Genomic DNA, 21,748 nt, shown 5'->3' with positions numbered 1-21,748 from the left:
TGTCTGTCTCTATGTGCCTGAACAGGACCAAGAATGACTGGTTGGGTCTGGCTTGGAGTCTTTGGGTGCTGTTGAGTGTAATTTCAAATCTAGCTCATCCAAGCTCATCCACTCATCCAAGTTGGGTCGTTAAGCAGCAGATGCTAATTTCCCATTAGAAGTGTTAACAGTCCATTTAAAGGTGGGAGACGAGCTTTGTTCTATGTTAATTTGCATGCAGGAAGACTGAGAGTTGCCTGCTTATCTCATTGAAGAGCTGTGCACATCAAGTCAGTGCGCTCTGAAAATATCCATGTGACAAACTCTACTTTACAAAACCCTTTTGTGGTTTCTTCTTTTGTTTTCGTTTCAGTCTTATGATAAACTGCTCCAGTTGCTTGCTAGTAGGCAAACCCTATTTCCTCCCTATGAGGTTTCCTTGCTTAGCATTGCTGTTCTTGGAACCAAACACGCTGAGAAATGCAGCAGGAGACCTGGATTTCATTTACTATGACTTCATTAATATAATTCCTTCAGGGGTGTGCATTCTCAACAAGTCAAGGGAAATATGCTTAATGAAAATGAATACAGTAAGAAAGCAACATACCATAATGCAATAGCAAAGCACTCTCAGAGAAAGGACACGTATCAAAATGGTGTAGCAGAATCTATCTCAGTCTGCATCGGCTTCCTGTACTGCAGAAAGCAGCACGAGTGGCCCAGGGCATGGTGCTGCCTTCCTCTGAGGCTGTCACCAAAGTTCTCTGGGGACTTGTAATAAGCCTACAGCAGCACCTAACTTTGTCCAGATACAAGATGCAGGGTCAGGGCCCTTGTTTCATTCTCCTTCTTAATCTTCTGTCACTTGGAAGGAAGGAGAGCTTCCAAGGCTGAACAAATGGAAGTAACCAGCAGTATTTGTCAAAAAAAGCTGTAAGCTTAAGACTTTCATTTGTCCTAAAATCTGTTCTTCTGAGTACAGCTTGCTTCTGTGCAGAGGGCTAGCACAGGGATTAAGCATCACCTAAATCCTACTTATGCCTTCATATTAGTGCATAAGTAAGGCTTAAGCTGCTAATAGTCCCTTCTAGCTCTCTGTGTAGAGCCAAATTTCATATGTTGGCCATGATGAGGCTAGCGAATAAACTTAGTTGTGGCAGCAGCAGCCAAGTTTGAACACAGGACTGGATTTAAATTGGCCACTTGCCAACCCACCGTGTCATTTCTAGGGGTGGCTACCAGCTCTGCGGGGTGGCAATCGGGTGCAGGTGCTGCTGGCGTTGTGAAGCCTGCCCAAAGCCCAGCTCCTGGCCATGGGTGGGACCGGGCTGGGTCATGCACTGCCACAGAGGCCGGGTGTGTGCGCCCGGTGAGCATGACACGGTGAGTGATGTGGTTTGCTGAGCTGTGCTAGCAAACCATTTCCATCTTTCTGGTTGTAACTGCAAAGTAAAATACATTAGGTTTTGTGATGCGGGCTGTCAGATAAAGGCCATCAGGCCCTACCTGCTTCACAGTCACAAAATGTCTTCTCTGAGAGCAGCTCTTGCAGCACGAAATCAAGCTGGTCTGTTTGGAGCGCTTAGGTAGTTCCCGATCCCCAAACACTGAAGTGCCTGGCAGCTCCTGGGAGCTAAACCTCTTGGAAATACGACAGCGTGCTCAGTTCTTCCTGGCTCTCGCTAGGTAAGGCTCTTCTTTGATTAGCTGCTTATCCAGGAGTCACTGTCTATTTCTGAGTTACCTATCATCCCCCTGCTGCACTTAATTAAGCTGCTGTCTTTTTTTTTTATTATTAACTTTTTAATGGAGAATAACAGATTAAGCAGTTGGAACAAAAATGTTTTTGTTACAGGAGGCATTCATTAACAAATCAATTAGGTATACTTAATATCATTCCAGCGCAATTTTCAGTGTGAGTGCTTTTCTATTAATTTTCCTATCCTGCTAAAATGTAGCATTATGCCAGCAGAAAGAAGAGTTGGCAAAGGCAAAAACAAAAACAAGAGAGCTGCCAAGTGCAAGCAAAAAAAGGAAGTGACAATGCAAGCAGACATAGCGAGTATTCAATAATTTATTCCCTTCCCTAGAAATGGGATGGACTTTGACAGGTGTCTAATTCCGGAGATAATGAGAAACACAGCGATGAGGGTGAAGAGTAACATGCAGTAACGGTTTGGAAAGTCACAGCATTCCAGGAATGAGCTGACTCCAATGTGAATCTTTCTCCACCACCTGCATTTGGGCCTTTGGTACAGTGCAAGGGCAGTGCAAGTGATGACTGAGCTCTTTATTATGACTGAGCATCATGGTCTTTGCAGTGAGCAAGGACCTCTCAGCACCAAGACTGCAGAAAATGAAAATGAAACCTCTCATAGAACAGTTTTTACCAAATCTTTGTCACCTCTCAGAATATGCAGAGGGTATGAGAAGTGTTGAGGCTGGAAGCTATGTTTTTGCTAGACGATGTGTTGCTTTGTAATACCTCTGTCCCTGAATTTCTGGTGAGCTTCCACATGATCCAGTAGGTTGTGTACTGGGTCCAGCAGGGCTTGAGCAGGTACAAAGCAAGTGAGAAAGGGGAAGCAGCAAAATGAGCAGTCCTGGCCTGCTGTGCCTGTGGGGAACCGTCTGCACAGCATAATCTGGCCCAGCTTTTGATAGAGGCAAATGAGACTCATCCATTCAGCTGGATTATTTAGAATTCACTTTAATCTTTTCTAAGTTTCCTAGATTTCAGTATGCTTGTTTGGTTAGTTCATTCTCCAGTCTCTATTTTGCCTACTAGGGGATTTCCGTAAGGCTCATTTCATTTTTCCAAGAAGAGGAGCACGAATGTGAGGTTTTAGGAGAACGATGCCACCATCTCAGAGCTTTGCTGTGGGCACGTGAGGCTTTCTGCTAAATGCAAACCACATGAAGTCCCGCGAGGTGAGTGCAGTCGGGCAACTGTAATAGCCCCTGTATGTAACGCTGCTTCTAAAGGTGGTGTGGGGCAGGCAGAAATGGGAGTCACAAATCTTTTTTCCTGTGCTCATTGATTGCCTTGGCACTGATAGATGCTTATAGCTGCTTCTGAGAGGAAGACAATAAAGTTACCCATTTCTTGTTTGATGCTGGAGCTATTTGGAGAGAGAGAAAACATAGTAGAACACTGAAAATGAGGAATACGTGTTTATGTTCATTATAAACATCTTTACAGAGGGAACAGAGTAATTACTGTGCCGGAGCACATCGGTGCTGTGTTTGTGCCAGTCCCCCTTCTCTGCAAGTGGTGGATTTGGGAGGAGAGCACCTGTATCCAGAAGGGAACAGTTTTCTTGCCTGTAAGGGAAGATTTTTTTCAGCTCTTTTCAGGGATTAAAGTATGGAAGTACTTCCTAGGTGTCTTGAAAAAAATCTAACGCTGTACAAGAGACACTTGGAAGTGCTTTTAACCATACAAATGTCTTAGACATGGATCCCTTTGTAACCTCTGTGAGAGTTACAGTGTGCCATGCCAGCAGCCAGGGGAGGTAGCGCTGCTGTTGCTGCTAGCCTCAGGGGAACTGCCGAAAACTTGTGACATGGATTCCCTTTAAGCAGCTACCCAATGCACTATATTCAAGTGGATCTATTTTTTTTTCCATCTTTAATTTCTTCCTCTCTTTGTCTTGCTGTTTCCCATAGCTTGCTTTCTTTTATTCTGTGTCAATGCAGAGGAGCCTGTTTTAGACGAACTCACCTTTATTTAACAGTCATTCAAGTGCCACTGGCTACTGTGGGCTTTGTTCTCCTGCTGCAGCAGCCCTGTGGTTGAGCCAGGTAATGCACAGCAGAGGTGGCGGTTCTCGGTCCTGCAGTGTGGAGCACTTGCCACGGTTCCCCACGCACGGTGTTGTGAGGAGGCCGCTGTGGAGCCGCGGACATTTGTAACATTTCCACTCTGACCCCAGTTACTCCACTCAGCACGGCGCTGGCATTTGGCAGGGGGCGGGAGGCACCACCTTGGTGGTTCCTGCATGCAGCCGGCCAGGGGAAGCACTCAGGAGGCAGCCAGTTTGTTGGTATGAGGGGAGAGGACAAAACCCAGCCCCTTTTGATGTTCTGCTGTGTGTGAGGTGTAGGGCACACCTTGGAAGTCGTCTCTATCTCTGTGCCAGCCGACTGCAGCAGCAGGCTGTGTCACTTGTTCTCATGTTTCTGTCCCAGACTGCTTGTGTCGGGGCAAAGAGTATTCTCCCTCTTCAGCATCTTGTGCTGTTTAGACTGTCTTGATCAATAGTAATGCGTCAGTGCTTTCCTGGCCGGTGCTATTTTCTTTGTTCAGTGCCTTTAACAAGCTGGAAGAAGAAATATTAACCAATATCAGCTTCGGGCGTTCTTGAAGTTGATGTTAGGCTTGTGTTTGTGTATCCTTCAAGCACTGCCCTTTCTAAATGAGCAAACTGATGATGTTGCAGAGCTTCTAGCAATTATATTTGAATATACCACATAGGGACTGTGACAAATTCATTGCATGAAGTGAAAAGGGCAAAAGGTTAAAATAAAAAGGGCTTAATGATGCATTGCTATAAGACATTTAAAAGTGCACTGGGGGTCTGCAGGACTGTAAAAAATGCTGAGCATTCACCCCGAAAAAATATTTCTTTGTAAAGAATGACAGTGAGCAACTCCTTAGCTGGTATAAATAGATGGATTTAGTTACAGCTCTGTTAAATTTAATTGAGGATCTGACTATTTACCTTTGTTTGGTTTTGAAGCATGAGATAATTTCTGCCTCCTGTCAAGCCCCGGATAATCAGGGATTTCCAACGTGGCTTTAGCTGTCCCTAGATGTACACGAGACTTGTGCCATTGTTCAGTTTCATGGCACTGTTTCCTCCTTGCAGCGAAGTTTATGGGGCTTCTTGCTCTTGTGCCTGCAGTACAAGCTGAAGCAAGGGAAGAGCACAGACAGGAGAGCCCTGGCTGTCAGAGCAGGGGCCTCTGACCCTACCTTGCAGCACAGGCTAGTAGCTGCCTGCACGCTAGGGGGTTTTGCTCTCTGCAAAGAAATTAACTAGGATTTATTTTTCTCCAAAAATAATGTGAAACTCCTCCCAGGCTTCTGGCTCCAGGCTGGATTGCTTTGTGCTGGGGAAGGCTAGGGCTGAGCAGATCAGATCAGCTCAGAGCAGGGACCCAGGGCAGTGCTGGAGGCAGTGCGCGGTTCGAAGCTGCTGTTCCTCCCGTCCTGCATAGGTTGTGACCGGGGCAGTCGCAGTCCCGGGGCATCCCGTCAGCTTCAGGTCAATCACACGAGGCAGGAACGTTGCAGTCGTGCTGTGAGCTGTGGCTCGGCACCCCCAAACCCTGTACTCTGCTCTTACGTCCGTTGTGGCTTCCAGCAGTGCAGTGCTGGAGAAAAAAAAAGCAAGAAAAAATATTATCTAATCTTATAGAAATTGTTTACTGATGTGCTAGATAATTCTGCATCATTTAATCTGTTTGGGTGTTAGTTGTATCTTGCTCAGACTCGGGTCAAGCTGCCAAAACAGCACAAGGCAAGGGAAGCTGGCGGTGCGCTGTCCGCGCGGTGGAACCCTGGCTGCCTCCACTTCGTGTCGCCTGCACTCGTGTGCCGGGTAAAGCTGGGGGTGGAAATGGGGGTACCTGGGTAGGGTAAAAATATATTTTCCAAAATGATCACTTTGTTAAACATTTTTTGAAGGTTAGTGATTGTTTTATGGTATTTATGGTGTTTGCATCAGAAGGATGGAGTTAAAGAAATGCTTTGGAGCCTCTGGTTGCATGTTCCTGGGTGGTGGGAAAGGCCCAAGAGCGCTGCCCTGCTCGGTCTGGGGGTGAACTGAGCTACAGTACTCACAGCTTGTGCGGCCCAGGAAGGTGGCAAAAAACAGTGCCAAGAAAAGAGGTATTTTACTTCAGATTGGCACCTGGCACAGGGAAAGTCGTTACTTACTTCTCTTCAGGGAGTCTGAGCGAGGACTCCCAGAATGAGAGACTGGGGTGGCTTCAGGATCTGTCACCAGTTTCAGATGTGGGTTTCTTGGGGGTGCGGTTCCCCGCAGAGGAATGGGGCTCAGCCAGCAGGCTGAGACCTCGAAAGTGGAGCTCTGGGGTAATTGTAGCCAAAGCTGAGCTGAGCTCAGACAGCGCCCCAGTGCGCTTGTAGGGCTGAGGGGGGTTTGTGGCTGCAGCAAGGAAAAGCCGACCATGTGAGTGACTTGTTCTTCACCTTCACAAAGAAGTGAAGCTTCTGCTTTAAATTGTGAATAGTAATTGGAAAGGAAATGTCCTTGTGGGTTTGGCCAGGCCCATAGGGCTACCACAGGGGTGGAAGCAAGGGGTCACTTTGGTGTCTTAGTCTCCCCACTGGAGAAGCGCAGGAGCTGGAGGTGGAGTGGTGGTGGGAGCAGGTGTCCCCATCCCGCTGTCCCCACCTTGCTGTCCCCTCCGAGCCACCTTGGGACCAGGCTGAAAGGAAGGAGGAGAAGCCCTGGTGCAGATGGAGACACTCAGCCAGAGCCCCCTTGCCCCAGGGAAGCAACAATGATCCAGGAACATCTCCAGTTGTGACAAAAATGAGATCTCTTCTTCCCCATTTCTACAAATGTTATTAAGCCCTGCTGTCATTACCAAGCACATGCTGCCTTCCCTGGCAGCGCTGCCCGTCCCTCGTCAGATTTCTGTTGTTCTTTGACTGCAAATAGCTCTTCAGTTAATTTTCTCTCTTTACTTTCCACCAGCAGACAACCAGATACTACATTATTCTGCAATAACCACTATCTTTTTTTTTGCCTTAGAGATGATTTTTGTGTCAAATGTGTGTCATATTAGCACTTTTTCCTTGGTTTCCAAAGTCAGCGCGAGGCTTAGCAGGCTGATGTTTTACTCTAGGTCTGTAAGGGAGCAATCCCTTACAGGCAGTATACTAATGCTTTCCTCTTTTCTTAGAGATTACTTCCCGTTGCCGTTTTGAAGGGATAAAGCAAATCCGATGTGCCTCTCGTGAAAGTTCCTAAGGCAGACACTGGTATCACATGGGTGCAATCCCCTTCTTAGTTACGCAGAACCAAATCCCCAGGGACTTGCTTGCCACAGGGCTTTGCACTCGCACGTGTGCTGGCTTCGGTACCCAAACGTTACCCCGTGCCGCGCCTTGCCATCGGCTTGCCCGGAGCTGGTGTGTGTTCCACCAAGGGAATGGCATTTTTTTGAAATCAGGACCAATTACTTGACATTGGAGCAAGTTGTTCATGTGTCGCCTTTGGCTTTGTAATTACTCCTGTGTCTTTGGCAGGATTAAAACAATAGAAAGCAACCCTGCAAAAAAAAGGTAAAACTTGTAAGAATTAATGATTCTCATGTGAAAGGATGTAAAAAAAAATAAATCTGTATCCTAACATTGGAACAATACTTTGGTTAAGAATTTCTGACAAAATTAAAACTAGTTTTCACCTGGAGGAGAACCATTAACCAGACATGGGAGTTGGACAAGTTCTAGGGAGGTAAAGCCAGGACCTGGTAACAGCAAGTGTCAGGGCTGGCAGCCGCTGCCTGTGAGAGCCAGAGCACTGGTTCAGGTGGTAAATGCTATGGCTCTGGTGCCTCTTCCAGAGAAAATGCTCTGAAGTTTTCTTCAGAAGCATGCACAAGACATGGTGACTCCTGCAGTCTTTCCCTGACTCAGGCTGAGAGCCAGCGTCCTGGGAGTCACGTAGGAATGTCAGTGTCTGAAGGCAATATGGCACTGTCGTAAACTGAGCTTGGTTTTTCTTATGGGTAATCAATCTAATTATTATCTGTAGAATCTCAGGCTGGATACACATTTTTAAAGTGTATTGGTTCAAGAGACCAGAAAGCTGATTTGTTCTCTAAAAATATAAAAATTGACATTTCTTGTCAGCCAGTGTCAAAATGGTTTATAAAGGGACAGGCTGTGGTTCTTGGTATGACAAGATGACAGCTTTCCTCTATATGACCATTATAAAAGTGCTCTGCAACTGAATTTCAGTGGAAAACTAAGGTTGCTAGAGGTTATCTGCATTTGCTTTGGAAATATAATATCATTTTAAAGGGTGTCTGAATTTATATGGAGAACTGCATTTGTGGAGGAGAATATTGGCACCTCACTGTTTAGGGTTCATAGTGTCCTCATTTCTTATTCAAGGCAACACAAAAAGCTATTTTCAATTTCAGTAGCAAATGTATGAAAACTGACATTAATGCTTTTAAAGTGGTGCTCAAAACCCACAGAAATTGGAATCCAGGAAAACAAACAGTGAATAATATGGCTTAGCAACAGCCTTGCAGGTAGCAGTGAGATATGGCACCACACCGCAGGAGCACGGTGACAGGGGACTGTAAATATCTCTGTCGAGGTATTAGCACCCCAGCTCGCACAGGGCAGGATCAATATTCCAATAAAACTCTGAGCATGAGAGAGAGGGGATTGTTTTAGCCATAAAATTGTAACACCTGTGTGAGCATTTGAGTAAGGGTTCTTCAGGGCTGCGTTTCTTGGTGCAGGTCTCCTCGAGCTGGCGAGGGATAGAAGAGGCAGGACTGGACTGACCGCAAACACCGAGTGAACACAGCTGGCAGCAGTGGCTGGGCTGCCCTGGCAGAGGAGGGCTTGCTCGCACACAAGTCCTGCAGCTCAGTGCTTGGTTGCAGCTTTCAGTGCTGACACCATCACCGCAACGTCCTTTATACAGTGCGTTAATAGGGGAATACGGAAGCATGCTCTGTAAGGCTGGAAGGGAGCGTTCTCGTCACGCACCTAACAAACGTCATCAGGGTCCCTTTAGTTAATTTTTTAGAAAAACGTCCACTTCTGATGTAAAAATTGCTGGAGGTTGCAAATTCACAGCTGCATTTAGGAAAATCCCCCTTGGCCATCCCCATCAACGTGTGTGCCGTCTTTGTAGCACCACGCTGTGTGTGCTCAGCTTGGCTGGTTATGCTGTAGCTGGTTAGTCCAAGGAGCCAAAAAATGTTTAGTCCCTGACCTTAGGTATTTATAACTGCCCACGAAGTAATCCCATTACTCTTCCTCCAGCAAATCTATGAGATTTTTTTGTGTGTGTGATATTTCTACCATGCTCCCCTGAGCCATTCCCAAACTAATAGTCTGCCTCTCCTGTCAACACCAGCACTAGGCATGACACTTCAGAAGCTGGCAAACCTGTGCCAGGTACAGAAATAGGAGGATTTTCGAGCTGTTTCTCGATATTTCTGTCTCTCCAGTCATAGCCAGTGTTCATCTTTGTGGCCCCAGGCAGCACTGGGAATACCAGACCAGGTGTTTCTCTGTTTCAACTCTGCAGCCCTCCTCAGCCCCAACTTGCTGCCGTCCTCCGGCCTCCTGCAGATTTGGTGCACACTTGGTACACATTTGGTGCTTTGCTGTGTCAGAATGCCTGCTGTCAGTCTGCAGGCAGCTTACCAAGGGAGCTGGATTTCTCTGCTGTTAGCTGCTCTTCTGTCTTTGTGTCCTTAGCAAGCTTTGCCTGTGATGATTTTCTATTTTATTCCAGGTCATCAGTATTCATATTAAATAGTTGGATGTCCAGCACCAGTCACCACAGGAATGCAATAGGAATGGAGACAGGCCGACGATGATCCCTTGGTTACGGTTTGAAGGCTGTCAGTCTGCCAGTCATTAATCCATGTTAATCCTTTGGAAAGGAGGATTGAGATTCAGCGCGGCTCACTCCAAGAGGGGGGTCGGGAAATCGAGCAGGCTTTAACTCCTGTACGTTGACTTCCTGCCTCTAATTGATTTGTCTTCGTTTGTGAATGTCCCTGTAGAAGCAGGCTCCTGAGCAAAGTATCATACTCGGTACTCATTCTGGAGTTGTTGGGGTAGGCTGGGTCCAAGGGAGGATAAATGGGGGGAATGAGTGTAGTGTTGGAAGCTGAGCAGGAGAAGGCTGTTTGGATAAACTTTTGGGTTTGTATCTATTTCTGTTGATCTGAGGGCGTTCTGGATGTACTTGTTCTTGCTATTGACATGTGGAGCAACCAAGTACAGTTACCCCTGTTTCAGAGATGGATAGCTGTAAAGCTCAGTTGATCCCAGATTTGTAGAGGTGCTTACATTTGTAGCTCCTATGTAATAAGAATTAGGTACTTAAATAGGAATAAGGCATACAAACACCTTCGTATAGCTAAGCCAAAATTCTTGCCCTTGTCTACAGAGGGAAGACTTTGGAACTGTAAAAAGTCAAACCTGTTCCCATATCTCAAGATTATATCTCAACCATTTGATCTATTCTATGGGCACTTCAGGGGCAAACTATTACAGGCATGAGACACTGGCACACTGACTTAGAAGAAGAGGCTTCAAACTAAAAAGAAAAAAAAGAGGAAAAAAACCCTATAATCAATAAATCTTTGTTTGTTTAAAAATAAACCCTAAAACTTCATCCCGTAGCAAATTACAAAAGAGCAAAGAATGGATGACTCATTTTCTTGTCACTTAGTGGTTTTTTTTACATAATCTCGAGCTCCAGGAAGCAAGAGGGCCAATGGGATCCTGGCGTGCATTAAAAGGAGTGTGGCCAGCAGGTCAAGGGAGGTGATCCTCCCTCTCTACTCTGCCCTGGTCAGGCCTCACCTGGAGTACTGTGTCCAGTTCTGGGCTCCCCGGTACAAAAAAGACAGGGATCTCCTGGAAAGAGTCCAGCGGAGGGCCACAAAGATGATACGGGGCCTGGAGCATCTTCCCTATGAGGAAAGGCTGAGAGACCTGGGGCTGTTCAGCCTGAAGAAAAGAAGAATGAGAGGGGATCTCATCAATGTTTATAAATACCTGAGGTGTGGGAGACGGGGATTTGGCCAACCTCTTTTCAGTGGTTTGTGTGGACACGACAAGGGGTAATGGCCACAAGGAAGTTCCACACCAACTTGCGAAAGAACTTCTTCACGGTGAGGGTGATGGAGCACTGGGACAGGCTGCCCAGGGAGGTTGTGGAGTCTCCTTCTCTGGAGATATTCAAGGCCCATCTGGACGCCTACCTGGGCAGCCTGGCTAAGGAACCTGCTTTGGGAGGGGGGTTGGACCTGATGATCTTTCGAGGTCCATTCCAACCCCTACAATTCTGTGATTCTGTGATTATGTACCAGTATTGACTTCAGAGGAGTTTAGAAGCTACTCAGTTCTCTGTCCTGGAGTACAAACTGTAACGTGGCACGCTTCTTTCATTTCTAACTTGTTCAGTTGACCAGAAATCTAACTCTTGTTTAAGGTGAAAAGTGAAATTTTAGTTTTTAGACTATGTACCAAGCACTGAGTGCTTCTGTGGGAGCCACCAGAGGCATCTCCAGTGGTGTCCTGAAAGACCTCTGACTTAGGGAAATATTTGGTATGTGTTATTGATGTTGTCCATTGCACTCATTTGCCCATGTTAACTGAAATAATAGTCTCTGCCTGTGCCAAAAGTACTGCATTCTCACAAGGGAGACAAAGTAAGGTCTATAGATAGATAGGTACATATATATAGATAGAGCTGATACACTAAAGTGTTTTTGGAAGATTAGCAAGCTCCTGAGCACGGTGCTCTAATGCCTGATATAAATCACATCCGTGCTGAACAGATGCAGCCACCTAGAAAAAGCAGGGAGTTAAATTGCTCAGCGTCTGTGGGGAGGGAAGGGAACCTGAGAGGTTCGGAGAGCTCTCCCTTGTGCTCCCTGTGCAGTGAAGATGGGGATTTGTGAAATGGAAAACAGCTTTAAAATGCATTCTGAGGTGGTTCTGCTCTTTTCTGGGCTCTCTTCTGAATTCCCGTGTTGAAAACATAAATACAAAAGTCAGTAAACCCCAAGATGGCAAGCTGGATAATAAAAATGTGTTAGGGAAAGATCTGTAGGCATGAGTTAGGGTCCCATTGTATTACACGCTGTGTGGGAACCAAGAGCCTTTGCCTGGAAGGGTTTGTGTTCTGCATAGAAAAGATAGCAAGGGAGAAGGCAAACTGGGACAAAAGGAGGCACATTGGTCTTTTGTCCCTTGCCATTTCCCTGATATTATCATGTTATTGAAGGACTTGGAGCTTGACAATTGGAGCATCTGCAGCGCCATCCGACTGGGAGTTTTCCCAAGTGATCCGGCTTCCTGCAGCTCGGAGGGAACCTCGCTTCCAGGGTTAGGCAGGAGCTTCAGGCTGAGTCAGACACGGCACAGGAAGAACCATTTGCTTCTATCCCAGCTAAAAACCTGCATTTTGAGGCAAGTGAAAATGTGTATCACTATGGTACATTCATATGCACTGTGCATACATAAACACTGCTTTTTGGTTTGTTGCTGGTTTTTGTTTGTTTTTAAGAAAGAAAGAAAAAGGAAACAAACACTCAAATGAAGCTGGCCGGAGTTGCATGCAGGCGATGCTCAGCTGAATGGCCTGTTCTCTTTGTTGTTGCCTCCTCACCTGTGCTGGGAGCAGGCTGTGCCCCTGTCTGAGAGCTCAGCACATCATGTGCTCTGTAGAGATGGCATGATAAGCCTTGCCCGAGCACGTCTCTAATATGCAATATTCAATCAAACAGTGGACTCTGTGCCTCCTGCCACTAAAAGCCAGCCACCTGGGGCCCGGCAGAGGCACCCGGTGTCCAAGGCTCCATCACGAGGACCTGGAAGGATTTCTGGCACGAGGAGGGTGATCCAGAGGGACAAACGCTGCCTGAATGTCCCGTGTCGGCCCCAGGAGCTTCCCCTCAGCTCTTGCTCTTGCACAGGGAATCCAGGAAAGGCAGAGCCAGCCCGAAGGAGAGCAGAGGGGGTGGATCAGCAAAGATGATGACAGGACACTTTTATTTATAGTCTAACTAAACCACTGAGAAGGAGCTGTTTGGCGTGTGAAAGGGGAGGGAAATCACACTCCCCCTTCTCAGCCCCTTCGTGCGGAGCAGTGGCAGCTCGGGTTTGGCTCTGCAGAGGTTACCTGTCCCCTGCCTGTTCCTGGTTTCCTCAGAAGACAGGTACCTCCAAGTCCTCAAAGGAGAACACATAGCCAAGCCTCATGCCTTGCTTCAAAAGTGCAATTTGCTGCTTCAGCCTGCTACTTGTACAATTTTTTTTATTCTCCTTCTCACCCTGACTGCCAATTGTGCTTTATTGCAGCGATTTGGAAATGAACTCCTTAATCTTTCACATTGTTAAGAGAACGATGGTAACTTCACTTCCCACTTCGCAGAGAGCAAGAGAGAAATGATTACTGCACTATAATGTGATACCTGCTAAATAGGGGCCAGAGCAGACTCCTGTCAGTGAGAATTTCTCCTCTTGAACTGCGTGGGATGGGGAGGCTGAGGCTTTCTTGGCTGTTTTGTTACTTTCTGATAAGCTTGTTTATATCCAAAACTATCACTGGTAAAATGCTTGCAGTAAAAGCCACGGATTATGGTTGCTAATCATAAGGTGAGCCAGTATTCAGAGCAAGCAGGGCTTCTCTAGGCACAAAGAAAACCTGTACCTGCCAGTGGGGCTGTGCGGGGCTCCTAAAGAAAGTGCTGGGAAATGTAAATAATGGGAGCTGCTGTAATGCAGGGACATTGGTTGCTGGAGTGATGACATACCAGCTGTAAGGAAAGGCAGCGATTCTGTAAGATACAAGAAAACGTCCTCATTTACTCGGTCTCTCCAATTCCAACAATCTGCTGCCAACTGAAATTCCTGACATGAGCTATAGATAGGTTTCCAGATAACTGCCTCAGTGCTAGTAGGGGAATAGAGATGAATCTTAAGGAACTAATAAGAGCAAATAAAACGTTTAGGAAGAAACTTTGTCATTTGTGCCTTCATCCCGTGTAGCTGGAAGTGGCTGAGTACATCACGATACTCTCGGGGACGTTACTTTCTTTGGAAGGCATTCAAATGCCTGCCTTCATCTTCAGCAATTTCTTCCAGTGCTTTCTCAGGAACCTGCTGGAGCATGCCAGCATCTCTGCAGTGTTTGCAGGTTCGTTAACAGAACTAAAGGAAGGCTGCTTTATAGGCAGAGACGTCTTGTGTGCCATAGCACTCTGGCTATGGGATATATTGGTTAAATGGCACTGCTTTCTAGTAGCTTTGTGTGATCGTGTCACTGATTTCCCCTACTGGGTGCCTTTGGTCAAAGCAGCTCTCCGAACAGGCACGGGAGGTGGTGGCCATCCTATGGCAATGTAAATCACTGGGCAGTTCGTGGTGGGAACGGGCATTTGGGGTAACATGAACCAGAAAGGAAACTTGGTGGGAGGTGAGGGATCCTTGGAGGGCCATACTGAATGGGTGAAAAGTCTGCAGGTGCTGAGCTGCCAGGCTGGGAAACAGCAGGTAAGTGGGATGCAGGCACAGGGAGCTTGCCTGTGGTGTCTGTTTCAGTATTTGTTCCAGCACTCACTGCTTGGTGATGTTTAAGGGTTGGATTGGCTACACTTCTGGGTGCTGGATTCGGTGTTCGCCCTGTCTGAAAGCAGGACTGGGGATCTCTCGTGATCCCTCACAACCTGAAAGAGTCTCCGGTTCTGCAGTGGCTTGTAATTTAACCTTGGTAATATTTGGTGTCACTCGGGTTTAATTAGGTTCAGGATCAGATTTAGAGCAGAAGGAGAGGAAGAATAATAAGTGCTGCTTTGCTCGGTCTCCTAGTGCATGGACTGTTAGTTATCGTCTGGTGGTTTGTTGCCAATGTTATGTGTATGCCAAAATAGCATAACTTAGGTTGTTTTCCTTTAACCACCTTACTTGTGAGAGTATCCAGCTGAGGCTCCTGTATCACAACTGTTGTCTTCAGTTTCCATATGGGAGACCAAAATGTCAGGACGGAAATGGCATTGCTGACTGTGCAAGTGAAGTTATCTTGGTTTTAGAATAATAACAGAATACAAACCTATGCATAAAACACAAAATCGGTGTCATCGGTGTCACACTGCAGGAGGAGCAGGTTCAGTCCAGCAAGTTGCCTTGGTAATTCTACCTGCATCTCTCAATGGGTGTACAGAGGATGTCAGAGCTTACCCGTGGCAGTTTGGGCTGGAAGCCTACTCCACACCTAACAAATCCTTGAGGCTTGGACTGTCCCCGAGAGCCACAGGGCCAGCAACAGGAACTGCGAGGTGCAGCAATCAGCTGCACTTGGGGACTTCACCTTTTATTCCCCGTCTTCTCTAAGAGTGAGAGTCTCTTTTCTATGAACTCAGGGCAACAGACATATGGGAGTCATCTTGAAAGAACAAACCTAGCAGGAAGTAAAGAAACTTCTCGGTTATTTAAATAAGGAGTAAAGGCCAGAAGGTGCTGTGTGTAGCTGGAGTTCAGTGGTCTTCTGTTGTATGCTGCACTACATCAGATCTAGGAGAGATTTTATGGCTCTGAACACTGGAGGTGACTGTAGTCTACAGAAAACCAATGTTTATGGCATCTAAATACTGCTGGGAAATTGTCAAGTTCTGTCCTGAATCTGGGGCTTCACAGGGAAGGATTTCTGCAGGACTGGGTCTGTAGCTGTGTAGAACCCAGTGCACTGGGGTATTGCCCCAAGCAATTCTCTGCAAAAATCCCCCTAAAGCAATATCATATGGGGTCTCCTTTAAATCCCGTTTCTTTTAGTTTTTCAAGTACACGCAGTAAACAAGTGCTGTGGAACTGTGTTGGGGTGCAGAGTGTCTGCAGTGCTCTTTCCTCTGGTGAGCAATAAAAATGTTTCCAAATCTCCTGTTTTGTTCCTGCATGTTCCAGATGTGCCATCCTGCCACTCCTGGGGCTCCACAGAAACTGGGCTGAATGCAAAAACTCCCACAGAACTCAGGTTAATATATTTCTCCTTTGTTTTACCATAATGAATTAGTTAAAATCAGGAGAGCTCTTCTGGGGGAAATATTCACTTTATGTTCTACTTAGTTTTAAAATACGAAATCATCTCTCAGTTCTCTCCTGTTTATTGTTTCTTACAAATGTAGAACAGCCTCTTACAGAACATCCGTGCTGCAGTCTGAGGGAATTTGCTTTTATGCTCTTTAAAAACCAAGCAAGCACAAACTGCCACAATATTTATGCACTTAATCTAGATGGGAGATTTGTATGTGATGATGCAATGTGAATTTTTATATGTGTGCATCTATCTCTATAGAAAAATTTTTTATCCAGTTCTAATTGTAGTATTTCAAGTGCATAGGAGTGGGTCTGTTACTGATGTAAAAGCTAAAATTACAGAAATAAACTGCCTGTTTGGATTTGGGATTTAGATTGAACCTCCTGGTCTAGAGAGGCTTTGCTGGTAAGGTCTCTGATATGGCAGAAGCGTGATTCCTAGCCCGGGGTGATGGTCTGGTAAGTGAGCAGACTCTGTTTCTTTCCTGTCTCTAAGGGAACTCTAAGGCTTGCAACTTAGGCACTTGTGCTGCACTAAATTTTGTGCCAAGTATTGAAGATAGAGATTAAGACTGCACAGGAACTTGCACTGATGGCGTTATTGCCAGAGGCAAGGAGATGACTGGGCTGCAGCCGGTCACTGCAGCCGTCCCCTCTGGCCTGACTCTGTCTCAGTGCTTGCAAAGCTGATGTCCTGCTTGCACTCAGCACTTGGGTGTTCATGTAATGTGGTGGAGCTGCATTATCTTGAGGGCTGAGAGCATCAGTAGCCAACAAAACATCCCTACTCCCAGAGTATGTGCACAGCTGCTGTGGGTGTAATCCACTCGGACAAGATCCTGGGGTGGCAGCGGTAGGTACTAAATGCAGCTGTACATGATATTAAAATTGACATAGTTTTGTGTTTTCTTGGAAACACTGTCAGTCCCTTCCGTGCCTTATTTGAGCTATGCTTAGCTACAAAGGAAGACCCCTTTGGCTGCTGATGTACCCGGGTACATCTGCTTTCCCTCAGCTGTGCTGTGCTACTGCAGCGATGGGGATCTTGCTGCTGGCTCTGCCCAAACCCACCTGGTAAGGGCTGAGTACTCTGAGGTGGCTGAAGTTTACTTCTGTTATGGCTGAAAAAGCTCTTTCAGAGTCGTTTTTTATAAGAAAACTACAACAAATACATATTTGCCCGAGGAATAAATGAATAAAGGTTTCTACGATCACTTTTCCAATACAAGGAGGAGAGATGCCCTGAAACTGCTCCATGGTCTTCCTCAGTTGCTGAGATGTTCCCTTCCCTGAATTCTTTATGTGATCATACATACCCTCTCTATTTTTAGGTTATGCTTTACTTCCATTAGTCTGCAGTTTTCCAGCTTTTCTTTTCAGAAATTGAAAGGTGAATTTAAAACAATGAAACACCACTAAACTCGATTGGGTCTAGAATTGTGGTCACATAATTTTGGATTTGTAGCAATTTATTTCTTCTGCTTTAACTTTCTAACCTCAATGGCAGCACCAAGTCAAGTACTTCTCACGACTCTTTTCAGATTGTTTGTTCCATTTTATGCAGCTAGGTTAAATATAAGCTAGTTTAGGGATGGGGAGAGATGGGGATCTCAGCCTGTGATCATAAATCATCCTGAGATGAAGCCACTGCCAGTCAGCAGTTCTCCCTCCTGATCTCTTATGGGCCAGCACCAGAGGAGATAACATATGGTACCATTAGGCACCACGTTTGTTGTTGGCTGAAGAGTACACTGGGATTTTATCCATGCCCAGAAGCCAGCATGAATTTTTCCGTGTTGATCATGTAGCAGCACAGGGTGGCACTGATGGTGACGGTGTTGTGATGGGCACTGCGGTGAACCGGCTCCTGCCCGGAGCAATGTGCTGGGGGAATTTGTAGCTGAATGCAACCCACAATACACCAGAACTTAGCAACCACATGCAGAAATAAAAAAGCAAGCTTAGGAGTCTCAAAGTTTTGTGATCTTGGCGTTAGTAATTTTAAACCATATCTTTTGGATTTGAGTTCTCATGCGGATTTGGAACCATTCAGGTTTTTGAACTCTAGCAAGCTTCATTGTTTATACATTTTTCCAGCCAGGTTATTGCTCACTAGATTCCTGATCTGTGAGAGCAGGTCCACCTGTGTGAGCCCCAGCAATCAATTTGTTGGGAAGGATGAAGCCATACGGTGTTTCCACAGATTTCGTTGTCATAAGGGCTCACTCTGTGGACAAGAAGTACTCAGTGGCAAGAAATTCTGGCTGCAGGGGGAATTGTGTGCAGGATCTCAGCACATAAAACTTCAGCTTTGTCAGTCATGTGTCTACAGGATGAAAGAAAGATGAATGTGCTACTTTGGCTATACACGCTTTTTAAATGGAAAGTTTGTCATTTTGACTTAGTAGCTCAGAAAGTGTCCAGTTCTTGGTATTTTTAGGACGTATTCATGTACCACTCAACTGTGGACAGTCTCCAAAGATAGGACACAGTTCTACTGCCTTTTCACTTAATGCAGTATATTAAAGACTAAAGCAAAACAGACAACCAAAAAATGTTGTGTTCCAGCAGCCAAATCGCTAGCTGTGCTTGGAAAACTCTCTTGCAATTTTAATATACCATAGATTAAAGTTATTTGTAATCTAATTTAAACAGGTGTAAATAATTTCCTTTAAAATCCCAAATTGTACACGGGAGTGCTTCTCTCACTTCTAAGTTTTTTTTTTATCTTATTCTCCCTCATTTAAATAGTTACTAAAGCTAGTCATGTTATTAGTCACTAATAATGCATTTTTTTGTGTCAGTTAAGCTACAGTGCCAGTTAACAATCAGCGAATAACATATTCCGGATTGCAATTTTTGCTGGAAAGGCTTTTGGACAACTTCAAGAACACTGCACATATTTACAGAGAGCTTCACAGACCTTGACTGTCTGGGGAAACCCTCACGAGCAGGAGCAGCAGCATCTGCCTGCTGTGGCCAGCCGAACTTAGTGCTTTTCAAATTCAGGAAAATATTTTTATATTTGTTTGTGTGCTTTGCTATTCAACCAGCTCCAGCTGGCAGTGACCTCTGTAGCAGAGTGTGGTTTGCCTGAACCCCAGTATAGGAAATGAATTGGCAAACCATGTACAATTTCACATATTTATTCCTTCTTTTCTCTGCCTTTGTGGCCAAGAGACGGGGATCCTGCAGTCGGTGGGGCGGTGCAGTTCCACACGTCCGAGCACTTGACAGCTGTGTTGCCTGGTGTCCCCGGTCACTGAGGAGCATTGTAACTTGCGCACTGGCACTAATTTTCATTTTTCTGGTGTTGTCTGAAATATAACTTCTACTTCTTCCTGCCAGTTCTGTCTTTTTTGACAACGGCAGCATTATTTCTTAACCATTTCAGAGTCTTGAGATGTCTGGCATGGAAGAAACGTTCCTGCCAGCTAAGCATTTTACCAGGATGGCCGGCCTGCCTTTTGGGGGGGAAAAGTTCTGCAGACAAGTTCAGCATTTGCTTTATTATCCAATTTTATTAGCTTTAAGTGTGTATGTGTGTGTGTATATATATACATATATCTATATGGCTTTACATGTTTTAGCTGATACTGTTTGCTATTTTCTCTCTCATGTGCTTCTGTCCTCCCAGTCTTTCAGGTTGGCACTATGAGATCCTGTGGGTGTCCACCATGACTGCGGTCAAGAACACTACACCAGGAAAAGGTGAGTTTTCTACTGCTGCTTTCCTTGAAACTCGAGAACATTTCGCTGGAGGCTATGGACAAGCTTCTCCAAGCCTTTTTGCCTTTTTCAGGTTTAAATATTTCTTTACTATTTCATTCATGCCTGCGTTATGGCTTGCAGATGACATTATATTGCTCTGGTGTCAACATGTTCCATTTGACTCTTGGGGCTGCAGGGATCAGTTTAGGCAGCTGTGATCAGAGGGCCAAAGAAGCTTGCTGACCATGCACAAGGGATCTTGTATGGCTGCTAATGAACTAATAACTTGAGTTTTCTCCTGACGAACGGGTTGTATCTCCTGGCTGCCTCTCCATACCACACTCTAGCTGAGAACTGGGAAACATTTGGGATTTATGACTGCAATGAATCTATCATTTGCAAAAAGAGGTGCAGCCCAGTGTGAGCATTTGCAAGGCCTGGTACACACTGGAAAGCCCCCAGTATTCCCCCGAGTTTTCCAGATCAAGGTCAGTAGTTCAGTTAGTCATGGGACTGCAGGAAGCCTCATGGGGTTTCTATGCTGGCTGAGGCAGGATACTTCATTTATTTATGCCCAGGGAGTTGATCCTAGCTTCTTTTGCTGTCTCTGCCTGTTTATATGAGAATGGAGCTGTTGGTGAGCTGTAGCCAAAGCCCAGCAATTCTGAGTAAGCCGAAGTAAGCTGGTTTGGTGACATCACTTGTAGAATGAAATATTTTCTGTGAACTGAGCTCCTGATAGACTTGTGTCAGAAAGATTGCTGTTCTTTTTTTTATTAGAGGGAAGATACTTCTTGGTTGAATTAGATGGACTTGAGTCCAGCTTACTTATTAGCACTTGTTAATATAATTTAATATACAGGTAACTCTAACAACAGCATACATCAGTAATAGAAGAGGTTTTTGCTTCAGGCCAAATATTTAAGCTATAGCTCTCCTGTTCGTGCCCTTACATGGTAGGCTCTAACAAATGGTTATTACAGAAAACTGCCTGCATAAAGCTGCCTGCATAAAGTGTAACTGTATTTTATACAGAGTAATAAATGGAGAGTGAGTGGATCCACTTGACTTATTCCAGCCACCAGCAAATGTATAGCTTGCACTTTCAGAAGCTGCTGATATATCTCTTCATAACTTGTGTCGGGAATATATTTTCTTCATGGCTGTACTCATTAAAAATAAGCACCCGAGGTTTCACAGAGAATCAAGGTACAAAGACTGAGTGGATACAATGAAGTAAAGGTACTAATTATGGGAGGTAAGTCAGCAGGATTTGGGGTGCTGCCAGATCACACAATGTGTTTTGGATGACTGTAACTCCAGGGGTTAGTTTGTGGTGGGAAAATAAAATTAGCATAAATATCCTAATAATTACTTTCCTTGTCTGTGAAATCAGATTGACAAGTCCTGTGGGGAGAAATAACTCTTTTAACGAGTCTGCAAAGGTGATGACTGCTGCACTTGTTCTTGCTGGTATAAATTTGGACTTTCAGGTATACGTTGTGTCTGTCCTGGCTATTTTTGTTGTGAAGAGAAAAAAAACAGGATGTAGAGGTGTGCATTTAGTTTCAGTTTAAACAAAATAGGTACACTCAGGAATGTTCTTCATGCCTTTGCTTAGAAGCCTTCTTGGTGAAAAATGTTGTGCATGTTGAAGGTGCACAGGCTCAAATTCAGCTGTGATCTGAAGCCAAACTCTTGCTGACCTGAATATTTTTTCACTTACATGTAATAGGGGTGAGCTTTCCCCATCTTCTGTGGGATAATTTAAAAATTATCACTTGAACCTTGGGTTTATTCATGGGCCTGTCAGCTTTCTCTGCTTTGTGTACTTTAAAACAGACAATCTCACTCCTGTTGATAACATTGTGACCCTATATAAAAACTGTCTGTGGCATGGGACTCAATATCCTGTTGGCCTCGCACACAGTGCCTCGCAACTTCTCCATCTTAAACCCTCCACATTTGCTCGTGTGCTCTCAGCCCCGAGGCAGGAGGGGTAGCAGCTGAGGAACAAGCACCCTCGCTGGGGGGGTTAATGCAGAAAGCCAAGCTCCCTTCTGAATATTGATCACAAGGTGTCGTTGAGCAGGGTCACTGATTTCTTCTGCCTATTTTTGGTAGCCCATGAGGAGGGAAGGGGTCATCCTCGCTGAGAAACAAATCTTTCTCCCCCTTGCTCAGAGAATTCTGCTACTTGTTGGTAATGCCAGGGCA

At 45.4% G+C, this 21,748-nt stretch overlaps 1 protein-coding gene across 3 annotated transcripts in view; it reads left to right on the top strand.

Moving 5' to 3' along the window:
* The window catches only part of SUSD3 (sushi domain containing 3), a 71,649-nt gene that overhangs the window by 11,631 nt on the left and 38,270 nt on the right, over positions 1 to 21,748 (top strand). Inside the window, exons 2-3 of one of the 3 annotated variants that reach the window (XM_013187768.3) lie at positions 15,689 to 15,758; positions 19,458 to 19,531. In XM_013187768.3, coding sequence (XP_013043222.1) covers positions 19,498 to 19,531 — 34 coding nt within the window. In that variant the 5' untranslated portion in view covers positions 15,689 to 15,758; positions 19,458 to 19,497. Of the gene's footprint in view, positions 1 to 15,688; positions 15,759 to 16,256; positions 16,280 to 19,457; positions 19,532 to 21,748 lie in introns of those variants that run through there. The other 2 variants (XM_067003252.1, XM_013187769.3) reach the window with 2 other exon arrangements.

This window comes from Anser cygnoides, chromosome 10, assembly GCF_040182565.1.
Source record: "Anser cygnoides isolate HZ-2024a breed goose chromosome 10, Taihu_goose_T2T_genome, whole genome shotgun sequence".
NCBI lineage: Eukaryota > Metazoa > Chordata > Aves > Anseriformes > Anatidae > Anser > Anser cygnoides.
Note: the sequence above shows the minus strand (reverse complement) of the source record. Positions and strands in the feature narration are given on the sequence as shown.